The sequence below is a fragment of the Netta rufina genome (genome assembly GCF_964035555.1).
Source record: "Netta rufina genome assembly, chromosome: 5".
Classification (NCBI taxonomy): Eukaryota; Metazoa; Chordata; class Aves; order Anseriformes; family Anatidae; genus Netta; species Netta rufina.
The window spans coordinates 26169569-26183743 of record NC_140128.1 but is presented as its reverse complement, the minus strand read 5'-3'; the positions used below and the strand labels follow the sequence as shown (position 1 = coordinate 26183743).

Genomic DNA, 14175 nt, shown 5'->3' with positions numbered 1-14175 from the left:
CCCGGCCCCGGGGCGGCGCAGTGTCTGCTCCAGAGCTGCTGCGGACTCCGGGTCCCGTCCGGCCCCATCCCGGCGGCGGCTCGGGGGCGCTGGGCGCGGTGCCCGGCGGTGCTCGGCGCAGGAGGGAGGGAGTAACGCGAAACCAGGCGCGCTGGTTTTTGCCCGTGGCCCCGCGGGCTGCGATCTGCATTCCGGATGAAACCTGCAGCAAATCGGAAGGCAGGCTCGCTCTCGCTTTTTTTTTCATCGTCCCCCCTCTGGATTCGACTTCCCGGGCGCTCGCCGGGGCTCTCTTCGGGCAGCTGAGACCTGGAGCTCCGCACGGCAGCACCAGCGGGGAGCTTCGGGCTGACTCGGGCTTGACTTCGTTATGGGTGCAGGGCGGCGGACCCCGACCCCAGCGGAAGGGCCGTGCCGAGGCGTCCCGCGGGCGTTCAGCGCCGGGCAAGGCGTCCCGCTCGGCTCCCGCCCCGAGGAGGCAGCTCCCGGCCGCCGCCCGGCCGCCCCGCGCGTCTAGGCGCCCCGCACCGCCGCCCCGCTCCGCGTGCCGTGCCCCAGAGCCCTTGGTGCCGGTGACCGGGACCCGCGGCCGCCCAGGACTCGCCGCGTGTCCCCGCGGGCCCCATGGGCTCCGCAGCCGCCGGGCGGAAGCAGCCGCAGCGGGGCCGGGCCGCTGCCTGCCCGCGCCGGGCCCGCGCCCCGCCGCCGCTGCCTTGACCCCGCCGGCTCCCGGCATGGAGGGAGCGGGCTGGGGGCCGCCGAGCCCGGCAGACGGCGCTTGCACCACTTTTTCCATGAAGACGCGATTCGGACTGACGGCCAGGTTGGAGCCGGCTGCCGCCGAGGAAGGGACGGTGCTCAGAGGCTTCCAGCCCCTGCGCGGCAGCCCGGACGGCCGTGCCGAGGAGCCCCGCGAGGGGAGCGGTGGCGACGGCTCCGAAAAGCCGGGTGTCCCCGCCGGGCCGATGGCTGGCAGCCGGCCCGAGCCGCCGCCCGAGGCCCCCGAGCTTGGCCAGCGGTCCTCTCGCCGTCTAGGGTCGGCACAGAGCTCTCCGGCCGAGTCCGACGGCGACGACAAGGATGCCATTCTGGTGCAGGGCACTTTGGTGCACACGACGAGCGATACGGAGTCGGACTGCGAGGGTAAGGACCTCGACAGCGACGGGACCCATGACAGCGAGTGTGGGCTACACAACGCGGCTTTGTCCGCTGGGGCTTCCGACGGTAACAGTGGAACCCAGGAGGAGTCAGAGGACTCGGAGGGGTGCAACCACAGTGATGACACCGCGGATAGAGATGAAACTGAGTTACACCCGCCAATTTCGAAGTGGCTCCCCAAGGAGCTGGATGGTTTTCTGGAGCATGACTCCAATGGAAAAGCCCGAATGCTAATGGACGAGCACTTGAGTCGCTTGCTTGCTGGAGGGGAATGCCCTCCAGAGCTTCCAGACGAAGAACAAAGACCTTCAGCTGATAATACATCTCTCCATAAGGCAGCGCTGGCTGAAAAGACTTTTCAGCTGCCCGCTTTCTTTAGTGGACTACGAGTGAGGAAAAAGGGACTAGGCACAGAGGACGGGGAGACTGTTACAGAAATCAAACCGAGGGAGAACGATTTAGCTCTGCTGAAGTTACGACAGCCTGTTAAGAAATCCAGTATTACATCAGGTTTGACCACAAAGAAAAAATCAGCAGAACCTAAAGCAAGTCCTACTTTCCTGGAACAACTCTCCCACTTGTTAAACATAGACGTCTCCAAGAATGATGATAGAACCGAAGATTCTGGTGAAGGCTTTGGGGAGACCGAGGACAGTGATGAAGCTCAAGAGAACAAAGCCCCTGGCAAAATAGAACCACAGTTTCCCTCTGAGGATATAAAACCAAACCCTGCTGAATCTGCACTGGATGTCTTTAAAGCTTTATTCACACGGCCTCCCAAAAAAGAAACAACTGCAGATCCTTCAGAGCTGGAAGCCCTAAAACGCAAAATGAGAAATGAAAAGGAGTCCTTGAAAGCCGTATTTGAAAGGTCAAAATCCAGACCTGGTGATGGACCATCAGACAAATCTGTAGGTTGACTTACTTTTTCTTCCTAAAATCTGGAAGTATATGGATATAAAATATTTTCTTGTTTTAAATTAATGGTGGGGACATAAGGTCAAAGTGTTGGAATTGTCTTCTACTTTAGCAATCTCAAATTTTGGATTCCAAACTGAAGAAATCCTGGGGCTTTCAAAATTGTCAATCATCTCAAGTTCTTGCAGAAATCAAAGAGACCTGGTGATAATCACAGATTTGGATTAAAAGTCAGAAATTAAACATCAGTTTCTGATTTTAAAAGATGATTATGAAACAGTTGCCCATATATTAAGTAGAGCTTAAAATGAGTTTTGTGTTGCAAATACAAACTGTGATATTATTTAATAGTTTCCCAATCTCCCTCTGCTTTCTTTCTTTGATTATTATTTTTTTATTATTTTTATTTTAGTTTTAAAAGTACTATTTCATTTTGCCTTTAGGAATAATTCTAGGATAAGACCTGATACAAGAAGTTGTGGATGATCTTCAGTTTGATTTGTCCAAGGCAAATGTATTCACACAGCCTCCCAAAAAAGAAACAACTGCAGATCCTTCAGAGCTGGAAGCTCTGTAAAATTTAAATTTAAATAGAATTTTATAGTATTTTTTTCTTATTTACTTACATATTTCGGCTTTACAAATATGGAGAAGTATTTAACCTTATGCAAGTATAACCAAGTGCTTCTAATTAGACCACTTAAGTTAGGGTTAAATCAAATATTTGCAAGGTTAATATTCCTATGCGTATGTATATTTGCTGATGTAAATTTTTAAGAAATGAAAAAAATCTTTGCTATTTATAAAAACCACAACGATAAATGAATTTGAGTGCAATTTAGACTTTAACAAAATGAGTAACTGTCCCTATGCCCCCCAACCAAAAACTCTTTCAGCTACGTCTCTGGCAGATAGTATCAGTCCAGAAGATTGTTCTTGTTGGCTAACAGGGGAATTACCTGAATGATTAAATTTGCAGGATCTGACCCTAAACCTGAAGCTACATAAGTTAATTTGCTGCGTTGGTTGTACTCTCTTAAAATTTTTATTCTTATGTATAATTAAAATGCTCATAAAAGATGACTGACAACTGGGCAGACTGCTACTACCAGTTTTAAGTAAATTACCTGCGGGGAGGAGGAGAAAAGAGGCACTCATTGGCCCTGGCATGTACAGAAAATGCTGTCGGTGTGCCCTTCCCATTCCTGGGTTGCTGGTTCCTGCTTACGCCATTCCCTGGGCTGTGCTGGCGCAAGCGTCTGTGTGCCTCACAGCAACCCGATTCGGGAGGCTGTACTCATGCCTGGTGAGGGAGGAAGCACAGGAGCCAGTGTGAGTGGCTTTTAGAAATGTCTGCTCAGCGTCTGGTCTAGTACACAGGTACATTTTCCCAGAGCAAAGCCAGTGCAAAAGGTCTTGCCTTTCGTTTTTCCTTGCCCAAATAGGCCTTTTATGGAGCCACTTTCATGTAGTGTTCTGCTGTTGCAGTTGTGTCTATGCCATTGATTGTATATTGTAAATCAAATTACAGAAATGTTAGAGTTGTAAAAACCAACCAACCAACCAAAAAAGTAAACTAAAATGTTCTTGTTTATCTCCCCCCACCCCTCCTTTAAAGGATTATTTCACCATTCCAATTGACAGCGCAGTCCCATAACCAGCTGCAGCAGCACTTTGATGTGGCAGCGTTACATACTATGTGGACTGAGCAAGCTGCCAGGGGTGTGGCTGGAATTTCTTAAACCAGCTCCGCTTCCAGAAAATTATATTGTCAAATGATGTCTTAGGTGAATCCCACTAATGTGTACTTGTAGGAGAAGTGCAGATGGGGCTTTTCGTTCTTGGAAAAAAAATAGGTACAGGGAAAAAGAAGCTTCCTGACCTCCTGGTTCACCAAAGCATAGACAGCCTTCCATGCTGATATGAACAGTTTCAACACAATCATCACAGATCATGTGCATTAGGGTATTTTTCTCCTCAAAATTATTTTTCCATACTGATTTCTTTGTGTCCCTTCCAAATAACTGAGCACTTTTTGGATCACTGGAATGAGACAGATAGCCATTCTTGAGTACATATGTAGAGCTGGGGATGGTGGTTGCTGTTTTGGAATCAATTGATACTGCTGACTTTAATTTTTTATTTTTTCATAATTTTAACAGCCTGATCTGAGCCCCTCAGAGCAAGATGACAAGACTCCAGGGAGACTCCAGACTGTCTGGCCACCACCGAAAGCAAATCATGAAGAAGTAAAAGTAGGATTGAAGTACACAGAAGCAGGTAAAACAAAGAGATGAAGCATTTGCAGAAATTAATTTCTGACATTTTTGTTGTTTGAGATAGAGACAGTGATAAGTCACAATATTTTCTTATCTGTTAAGTGACAGTACTGAGCTAATGGTGACTTGCCAACCTTACCCATTGGCTCTGGCAGTGACCCTGCCAGAGTCTAGTCTGATGTGCGCAGTTCTCTGTAGTGTCACACTGTTAAGTCCAGAATAAAAGTAATCATTGTCACTTTTGCAACTTGTGTGTAAACAGAGGAATGTTAATATCCACTCAGAGCATGTGTATAGCTAGCCATGTGTATTCTCATATACAAATGTGTAAGGGGGCATGTCTGAAGTGCGATGCTAACTAGCCATCAGATAAATATTCCACAAAAAGATACTTTAAAGGTTTGTTTTTTTTTAACTTAAAAAAAAAAGCCTTTTGTTATATAAATACTTATATCACATATTTATAAGGAAAGAGTGAGTATTACAGGTGCCACAACCAAATTTGTATTCTTAAGTATAAAATAGGATGTCCTTGTTACTCAGAAGTCAGTTCTGAACCATGGAATTGTCAGAAATACTGAAATGAAAGACCACTTGTGCTTCACGCAGCTCAAGATTTTAGAAAATACCATATCAAAAGGATTAAGTGGAATTTAAAAACTGCTTTTCTACTGCCTTGCTGTGAGAAAGTGTGCATGGTGATGGTGTACATTTATTTCCAATTCTAGTGAATATCTACCTGGCCTTGTATCAAGAGAAAGAATAAGTAGGAGTCCTGAACCTACTTCTTTATATTGTTCAATGTACTGCTTTTTTCCTCTCTATTTCCTGAGCTCTCTCTACCTTGTTTTGTGATAAAGAGGGGATGTTAATGAAGATGAAAAGCTGTTTAAGATTAAGAAAACTTTTTTCCCCCGGGTTTTGGCAGGATCAACATGGTTTTAATGTATTTTACATTGCCTCTGATTGCTCTGAGGTGTGTGTCTATCACTAGATGACCAGCACAGGGTTTTTTTTGTGCAAATACAGGTATTCAACTTTTGACAACACCACAGTCTCTTTCTGTTACGCTTAGATTCTTATTATAGGCTATGTGCTTTCTGTATTTAATTTTCCCCAGATAAATATTTTTTCTTCTAATGACTATAATCATCTGTGGCAAAAACACATGCTGTAAGAAAAAAGGAAACTGAATTAACAAAAGCTCCAGATTCTACTACTTGCAGAGAAATTAGGTCATGCTTTCCTGAAATTTGAATAGAAAGGACAGACTGGCTTAGAGCCCATGTAAATTGTTACTCTTTTGTTACTGTGATATTTTGGGTGGCAGTGTCATCAACATGCTGATGGTTGGTTTGCTAAGTCAAGTTTTTATACAGACCAGACTTTTCAGTTCATTAGTCACTCCAATGTCTGGCAGAGAGGGATCTGAATGAAAACAAATCGCTGGTGATCCAGCTAGGATGAGACAGAAGCGGTGCTTTTAAAGGAAATAGGCAAAGACTATGTTTTAAGAGTGTAACAGCATTATAGGTATTAACTGGTTTGTATTTCTTTCATCTCTGTTAATACTCCTGGATGCCAAGAAAGCAGTGATGGCAGCAAGGACACTGGAAACACTTAGAAGTTGCATATGATGGGTCAGTTACAACAGCTGGCTTCTCTGAGTATTCGGGTGATGTACATTATAATGCCTTAAAGCATTATACACAGGAATGTGTATATACAATCTTCTGCAGGTGAAGGATAGCACTGTTTATGAGACCAGCACAGGTGTAATTAAAAAAAAAAAAAGAGTTTGTATTCAAAGTTGGTCTTACTGCTAGGTTGTTGTCCTTTTTTTTCCATTAAATGGAAGTTTTGGTACAGGATTACTTCTACAGTCTCTGCAAAGTATCTGCAAATAAAGTACACGTGTATAGTGACATTTCCCTTCATGCCCCGTCCCATCCAAAATTCCCTCCCTGCTAATGGTACCAAACGAGCTCCTTGTCCTCAAAGTGTTTCTTTAAAGTATGATCCAAAGCAGATTATTGATGAACTTAGACTGTTCTCAACCTGTAACCTAAAACCCCATCTGTTACCACAGTATCTTGTTCTGACGGCTCTGATCAAATGAAGAGTTCTTGATTTCAGAATCAGTCAAAAATTTTCCATGGCAGAGATCTTCCTCCATTAGTTTTCCTGAACAGATTATTATTGGTGCCATAGAACAATGCTAAAATAACTTGCTTTAACATTAAGTCAACAGTTTATCTTAGTGTTTTAATTTCAGTGATTAGGAGTTCCATCCACTGAAACAATAGGAACCTGTATACGAACAGTAGTAGTAGGCAGAATTATTAGGTAAATTCATTTGGGGTTTTAACCCAAAATAAAGCTGTCATAACTGTGATTACGTCCAAGGAGAAGAAATCTGTGGACATATGCCTTAGTACTTCTAACGAGGTACAAGAATCCATACTTATTTTATGAGGTAGCATAGCTTTTTCATTTGTCATGAGAAATTAGTGTTTGAAGTAAGGCTGTTTGAAAACTTGCAAGCTGAATACTGTGATCTTTCTCACAATTCTGTTCTAAGTCTTTGATTTACTTCCTCCATCACCATGCAATATGACAGCTATGACAGGAAGGTAGAGATATTGTGTGAGAGGATTACTGGCTTTTTGATCTTTTCTCACCTCCTTGCCATGTTTTTCCTCATTGTTCTTGCTGCCTACTGGAAGCAAGAAATTCAGGCTTAATTTGGCCTACGCGGCAGACATCACAGTGACTCAGAGCAGCTTGGAGAAGCAGCTAACTCCCTCCTGAGGCTCGTAGTCTGGCCTGGTATGTGGGAAACCAACTGAAAAGCAAATGGACATAACAAGGAACACGTGTGTGGAACTGACTAGGCCTGTTAGGAATATTAGAACTGAAAGAAGTTAATGAACAAATACAACTCCTCACCAGATTTTTTTAATGCCTTTGATAACATCTTGTGTAGCCATAGTATTGTCACTCCCAACATTTAAAAATTACCAGTAAATATCCCCAAATCTTGAGTTGCAAATTTTGAATTAAAGGATGGTATTACGAGATTTTGGCACACCTTATTATTGTTTTCTTAACCTTTAATTCCTCTGTTTCCATAGTGCAAGTCACTGCACCGTCAACTGTCTCTCTGTAATTAACACAAACTGCTTCCATGGGTCTCTAGAGAAACTGGAACTTCTTTGAAGTTTGTCAGTCTAAAAATCCAGCAAGACTGTAGTAGATTATAGTATTTACATCCTGGTAGACTGGAAGGAGGGTATTTTAATTTATAGTTACCGGTTTATTCCATGGAAATCTTTACTGTATACTCGAGACATTTCTGTGCATACTCCTCTGGTCCTAAAATTCAATTCTTCTGTTTTCAGTAAAAGCTTCTTTTTCCTTTTTTTCCTCATAATTCTTAGAGTAATTTCTCCCATTTCTGAAGCATTAGATCTGATAGAAGGGTGGATGTGTCAGCTGTTAATAAATGTGAGAATACCTAGCCACGTAGAGGAGACAAATACATGTCTATAATGAGTGAACTCATCTATGGTATTGGATCACATAGAATCCACATACAGTGAATCTTAGCTGCTGCGTATGATTGATAAGAGCTTGCAACCTGCGATGTCCAAGAAGGGGAGTTTAGAGATGAGTTCTCATGCTCATAAAACTACTTATGTTTGAAGAACAAGCTCCATGTTGAGGAGATATAGAAGATAAGAACTTCACATCCTGTGATCCTTATTAAAATGTGCATTTAGCCATCAAATTAGTTCTCATATAAAACTGAGAGTACTTCATCTTTTGCTTAAGCGGAGCAAAAATGGTAAAAATGATGAGAGAAGTATTTGTCATTCTGGTCAGAGAAAATGTAGAAAGAAAATCAAGTTGAAATATTAATCCATTTAGTGCTCTTTTTTGTTACATGCTTTCTTGCTAATTCATTTTTTTTTATCTGACATAAAATAACTAACCCTGTTCTCTCATTGTCTGTCTTATTCATCATACTTAAATCTTTGATGACATCTTGTTTCTTGTTGTCCACATGGAGCCACTTCATATATATATATATATATATATATATATATATATATATATATACACACAATTGTATAAGCTGTAAGCACAATTTGTGTTTCAGGGTAAATAAGGAAACCAGGAGGTGACTAAGAAAACTCTTATTAAACAGAAAGTGTCTAAGTCAGTTGCAAATGACATAAAAAATGGCAGAGATTTACTCCCAAGTCTTTCATATATTAAAGCCTTGGTCCCCTATGCTCTGGGTTCCCAGCAAGAAAATCACTTTATGGTTGTGACGTAAATGCAGAGAATAACCAGCTTATATGACAGAAAGAGAGGCATAATGATCTGAACAAAGAGATGAGAGATAAGCTTTCATATCCGTCTTTAACATGGGCTTCTGTTGTTGCCTCAAACAATTTATATTTGTCTCTGCAACAGACATAATGCTTGATGTCAGTATACTGAAGGAAGTTCTAACAGGTGATCTTAATGTTGGTTTTATCATAAATTTATTAAAAAATAATTAAAATAAAATAAAATAAAGGCAAGCCTTTGCCTCATATATATATTTTTAATAGAGAATTTGGGATTTGACTATATTAAATGAAAAATCTTGTTATATGGGTATGTTTCTCAGTATGAGAGGTACTCGCTTTTCAAACTGCAGGTCTGTTGAGCAGTGTGGTACCAGAGGGCTGCAGGCAGTGAAGAGGAATCAGTCTCTTCTTCCTGCCTACTAGAGGACATACAGGGCTTATGAGAAAGGAACTTTTCTCTTCCCATCTTGGATGATACTTTCATTCCTACTGTGCCTTTGGAGATGGGAGTAACAAGACTTACATCTATTAATGCTGCTGATTTGTTGGTAAAATGCCTGAGTTCCATTTCCAGCTTTTATTATGCTATCTTCTGGAATGACTTCAGGAAACACGAGTGTTGACCTTTCCACACTTCAGTTTACCCATCTGTAGAACTCGGATAAGAATCCTGACCTATTTTTCAAGCCAAATTAAATCCCTTTTCTGTTTAGAGGTTATTAACATTATATATGAGAGAAGAATGGAAAAGAATACTGGTTTCCCATGTTTAAATCTGCAAATAATAACACAGGATGGAAATTGTGCCTAAGGTCATGTGATAAAACATCTTTGCCTCTCTATGCATGGGGCATTATATTATTACAGGGTAAAGGGGGAGAAGAAGTGTGACTCACTTTTTCAGCGAAAATTTCTGCTTTTTTTCCATGTTTATTTAAATACAGCAGTTTTAGGAGACCTGTTGGTTTTGAGTCTGGATGCATATTACAGCAGATGCCTAAAAAGGACATGTTTCACATTATACAAAGCCATATCTGAATACACACATCTGTGTAGCTGTAGATAACATTTTGAATTTATATACAGAATTTATATACAGAACCGCATTGGTCCACTCAAAGTAGAAACTTGATTTTAAACTACATTTTCCTACTGAAGAGATTAATCTGTTAACTGAATATAATGAAGGCAAGTTCTGTGAATTCTTTTCTTTTACCGTAGTTTTTACTTTCAAATGCAGGCACCGCTATGGGTCCTACCAATGTGGCATTGTGAAGGCCCAGAATGGTCACAGAATTTTATGAGATGTTTATTGTTATTTAACTGAAACACAGTGAAAGAACAGTTGTGTACAGCACAAGAGAATGACCTTGTATTTTATTTCCCTTGTTCTGTTTCAAAATATATGAGGCCCTTTGTGTAAGACAAATGCCTCTGATTTTTCTTGAATTCACTTCCTTGTATCAGATCTCATTCTCCTGTCTCATTGTTCACATGATCAAGGTTATATTTGCAGCACCATTTGTACAGCACTGATTTACATACCAGTCCAAATGAAATCCTGAATCTGGACACCTTGAAGCTTTCTGAAAATACGAACCTGGATTCAGAACTGTTCTGAGGCTTTGTTAGTTACATCTGATAACATCCTTCCCAAGTTCGCCCTCTCTGCTATGGCACAGACGCGTACTCTTATCTGAAAAAGAAAAAACAAGCCACCACACCTATTTATTGTACGTTTCATCATTTTGTACACATCCATATTTTAATGTCTGTCTACTGCTCTAAACTCATAGGTTTCTGAGAATATATCAGGGAAGCAGTGTTCCTGTGGGGGTGTGAACACATTATGTTCCTATACCCACATCCATCCATGTTCGAATAAATGTACATGTACACATGCATTCTCAATGCATGCTTATATATATATGCTTATAATATAATGCATAATAAATATAATTATAAATATTATAATAAATTTATAATTATTTATTATAATATCTAAACATATAAATATAAATATTTATTAAATAATAAATAAAAATAATAAATATAATTATTTATTATAAATATGTATTATAATATATTTATTATTATGATAATAAATACTATAATAAATATAATTAAAATTATAATGCATGCTTATAGTATATATACTATATAGTGATTGAGAAGGTGTTAGAGATCTACAGTCTAGAATAAACGTTAGGTATTTTAACTTTTTTCTGAATGAAGTGGATAGAGAGAGCTTGTTACTCATTAAAGAAATGCTTTAATAAATTTGTTCCTCGTATTTTTGATAAGGCGTAATTTATTTGCCATATTGCACTTGTGAACACGATCCTGAAATAGATTGTTATTCAATATATGTAATAGGACATATATTGAGAAAGAAATCATGTTGAATGTCCCCAACAACAGTACATCTAATGGTGCCTTCCTGTGAGGATGAAAATCACAAGTGAAACTTAATTTCTGTTATCAAGTAAATGAACTATTGCTGTAACCTCACCTGCGACAGGAGGGGAATGATCAAGTAGATAGTTACTCAGGAGACTATTTTTGAATAGTGCTTTATATTGATTTGCAGCCAGAAAGAGTAGAAGCTCTTTTCTTCGTTTACGTAACAGAATCAGGGGGTTGCTGGTTTTTCCTTTGGGAGGCCTGCTTTTCTGTGGGTATCGTTCTGTTACTCCCAGGGAATTCAATAACTGTTGTGTAGTTACTTTGTTTTCTGTAGTAAGTTAACAGCTATGTCTTCAGGAACAGCACAGGTATTATCTCAATACTCAGACAGTGTTTAAATGCTTAACTAATGATGTGTTTGGAACTTGTTTCTCTATGTGTTCCTTTCCAGCTGTCTCCCTTCTCCACATCTCCCTATTTTCACTCTAACAGAATCTTTAAGGTGCAGAAAATGATCATTTTAAATCTTAGGTTTACATGTTTCTTCCTTCTCCTGAATGTCTAAAAATCATTCAGTAGACATGAGGGATGTCTGCTTATTTCTTAGGCTGGGGAATTGATTTCCATCGATATATTGAATTACAAGGCTGTAAAAGAGTTCAGGTCAAACGGGAAGTAAATAAAGGAGGAAAGGCAAGAGTAGATGGAATGGGGTGAGGGAAGAAGAGTTAGAACAACATGAAAAACTATATTCAGTATAGTTTTAGACAAGCCCTTATCCCTAAATAAGTCAATTTTAATTTCTTAGTTACAGTGAGATGCTTAAATATTAAACTTGTTCAAATTGGTTCTGAGAAAGTTTAAGTCTTTCTGTCAGTTCTTTATAAACCTAAGCTTTGGGCTTTCACTGACCAATCACCTTGTAAAAAAACATGTAAGCCATGATTTAAGTGCTTAAAACATTGCACTCATTTAACATGTTAAAAAAGTTTCTATATTTCTACCAAATCTAATTCTTCTGTGTAAAACTTATACTTTAAATACCAGTTCAAGACAGAAGAAATGACATGGTTTGTAAGATGCTCTTGATTATTTCTATTAGGGGAAAAAAATGTGTGAACGTTTGCTGCCTCTTAGGACTGTAGCGCCTCCCACCCCCCCTACCCCCCCCAAAAAAAAAAAAAAAAAAAAAGACTGTAAAGCTGCATCAATACATTTGTGGAAATCAATAAATAAATAGCTAAAAAGAAAGCAGCTGTGGTGAGGAGATGCTCTTCTGGCACCTGGTGGTTAGAGCGGAAAGCTGCATGGGAAATAATGGAAGAGAAAAGAAAGGCTTCAGTAAAAGAGAATTTGAAAGGGGTGGGACCAAACGTTACCAAAGAGAGAGACAAGAATAAGAAACTCTCACTATTCAGAAATTTAATGAATTGACTCAATTTAAAGATAATGGATTCCTCAAGGCACATAGATAACTCTCAAGTTTTCCGGCTTCTCTTCTGTAATTACTTTTAAATTGTTTGATAACATTGTTTTGGATTTTTCATTTGATGAGTTTAATAAGTAAGATTTTTCACAAAAATGAATGTGCTTAAAATGCCTTTAAACCTTTGACTGTCTACTTGAAGTTTTGAGATCATGGGGGAGAAGGTTCTTAAACTGCTTATGTAAAGTTTTGAGGAATAACTCATCTATTTGAAATGTCAGTTGTGGAATTTTCTGTGTGAAAGGTTTTCATGTAAGATTTTACTTAAGCTGAGAGAAAGTAAGTGATTTGCTTTGTTGTCAAAGAAGAAAAGGTAACCTTAGAATATTTTGCATCTAAGTTTGTTTGAAACTTTTCAGGGATCTTAAGAAATATCAGGGGGCATTCTTCTTTCAGGAAGTCAGCATGTTGTATTTTCTGGAATCAGGTGCTCAAGGTCATCTTCTCCATGCATAAAGGGTCTTCTGAAAAAAAAGCATAATCAGCAAAGTTTTGAACACATATAGAATAGTACTGAATAATGTTTTAGTGTATACACTTGCTTTATGCAGCAGTTTTAGAAAATGAGAATTGCCATTCAATTTAGACAAGAACATTGTGATCCACTGTATCTAGTACTCCCAAAGCTTCAGGTTATATCTTCAGTTTACCAGATTCACCAGTGAATTCACCTTTTCTTTTCGAAATGCTAATGCTCAGTGCAGCTTGCTCTGTATCATGACAAAGATTTAAATGAACACGTATATATTTGTAAATGTTATTGCTGCTTTGTATTCAAATAATTTCTTTGTAATTACACATCTGACCACATTTTAGGCATTTGCTTGAACTGTGTAGGCTGTTCAAAACGCCTAGTGTTTATTTCATGTTTGATTTTCTATTCATTAGGGAAAAACATGCATATTGAAGTATATATTTTCTTTGCAAAATAGTGAAGCACGCCTCATACTTTAGTTGTCATTGGTAATATCATATTGTGTTTTATCTCTACTATCCAGTGGCATATGTCATATCTTGGCTATTGATTTATTTACATATATTTTTCAATACTGACTGAGGTATATGCTTATAGCAATGAATAAAAAGCAGGGAGTCTGCTGGACTGTCTGCTAGGATACATATTTAATAAGTGTAAAAATCTAAGTACCCTGTGTGAAACTTGAATACAATCTTACTAATGCTTTTGTCTCTAGCTCACCTAAAGCTTTATGAGGAGGGACCACCAGGTGGGTGGAACAGCATAACGTTGTCTGTCTCTGTCTAGTCTTTGGTCTCTCTTGTTGTTGTAAAGGTGGTATGTACCTTTCCTTGATAGAACGGGAATCATAAAGGCAGAGTCTGTAGATGAGGAACTGTTTTCATTATTCTAGCTTGAGAGGCTGCAATTTCAGTTGCAGCTATCCTGCTACAGCAAGTGGTACTTAAGTCGGTTTCCCTGACTTTCAGATCCATCCCACAATGCTACGTGTCAAAGTTTGCGAAGCTGAAATTTGAAGACAGATCAGAGTGATATCACAATAGGGAACTGATGTATTACTTTCCTCTAATTTGGTTGTCTGTGAGCAAA

General features: G+C 39.7%; 1 protein-coding gene across 1 annotated transcript in view; it reads left to right on the top strand.

The window, feature by feature from the left end:
- Window positions 1-734: 734 nt before the first annotated feature.
- Window positions 735-14175, top strand: part of FMN1 (formin 1) — a gene marked incomplete at its 5' end in the record, with an annotated part of 144360 nt that continues 130919 nt past the window's right edge. The window contains 2 exons of the mRNA XM_084287272.1: window positions 735-2069; window positions 4239-4356. Coding sequence (XP_084143398.1) covers window positions 735-2069; window positions 4239-4356 — 1453 coding nt within the window. The remainder of the gene's footprint in view (window positions 2070-4238; window positions 4357-14175) is intronic.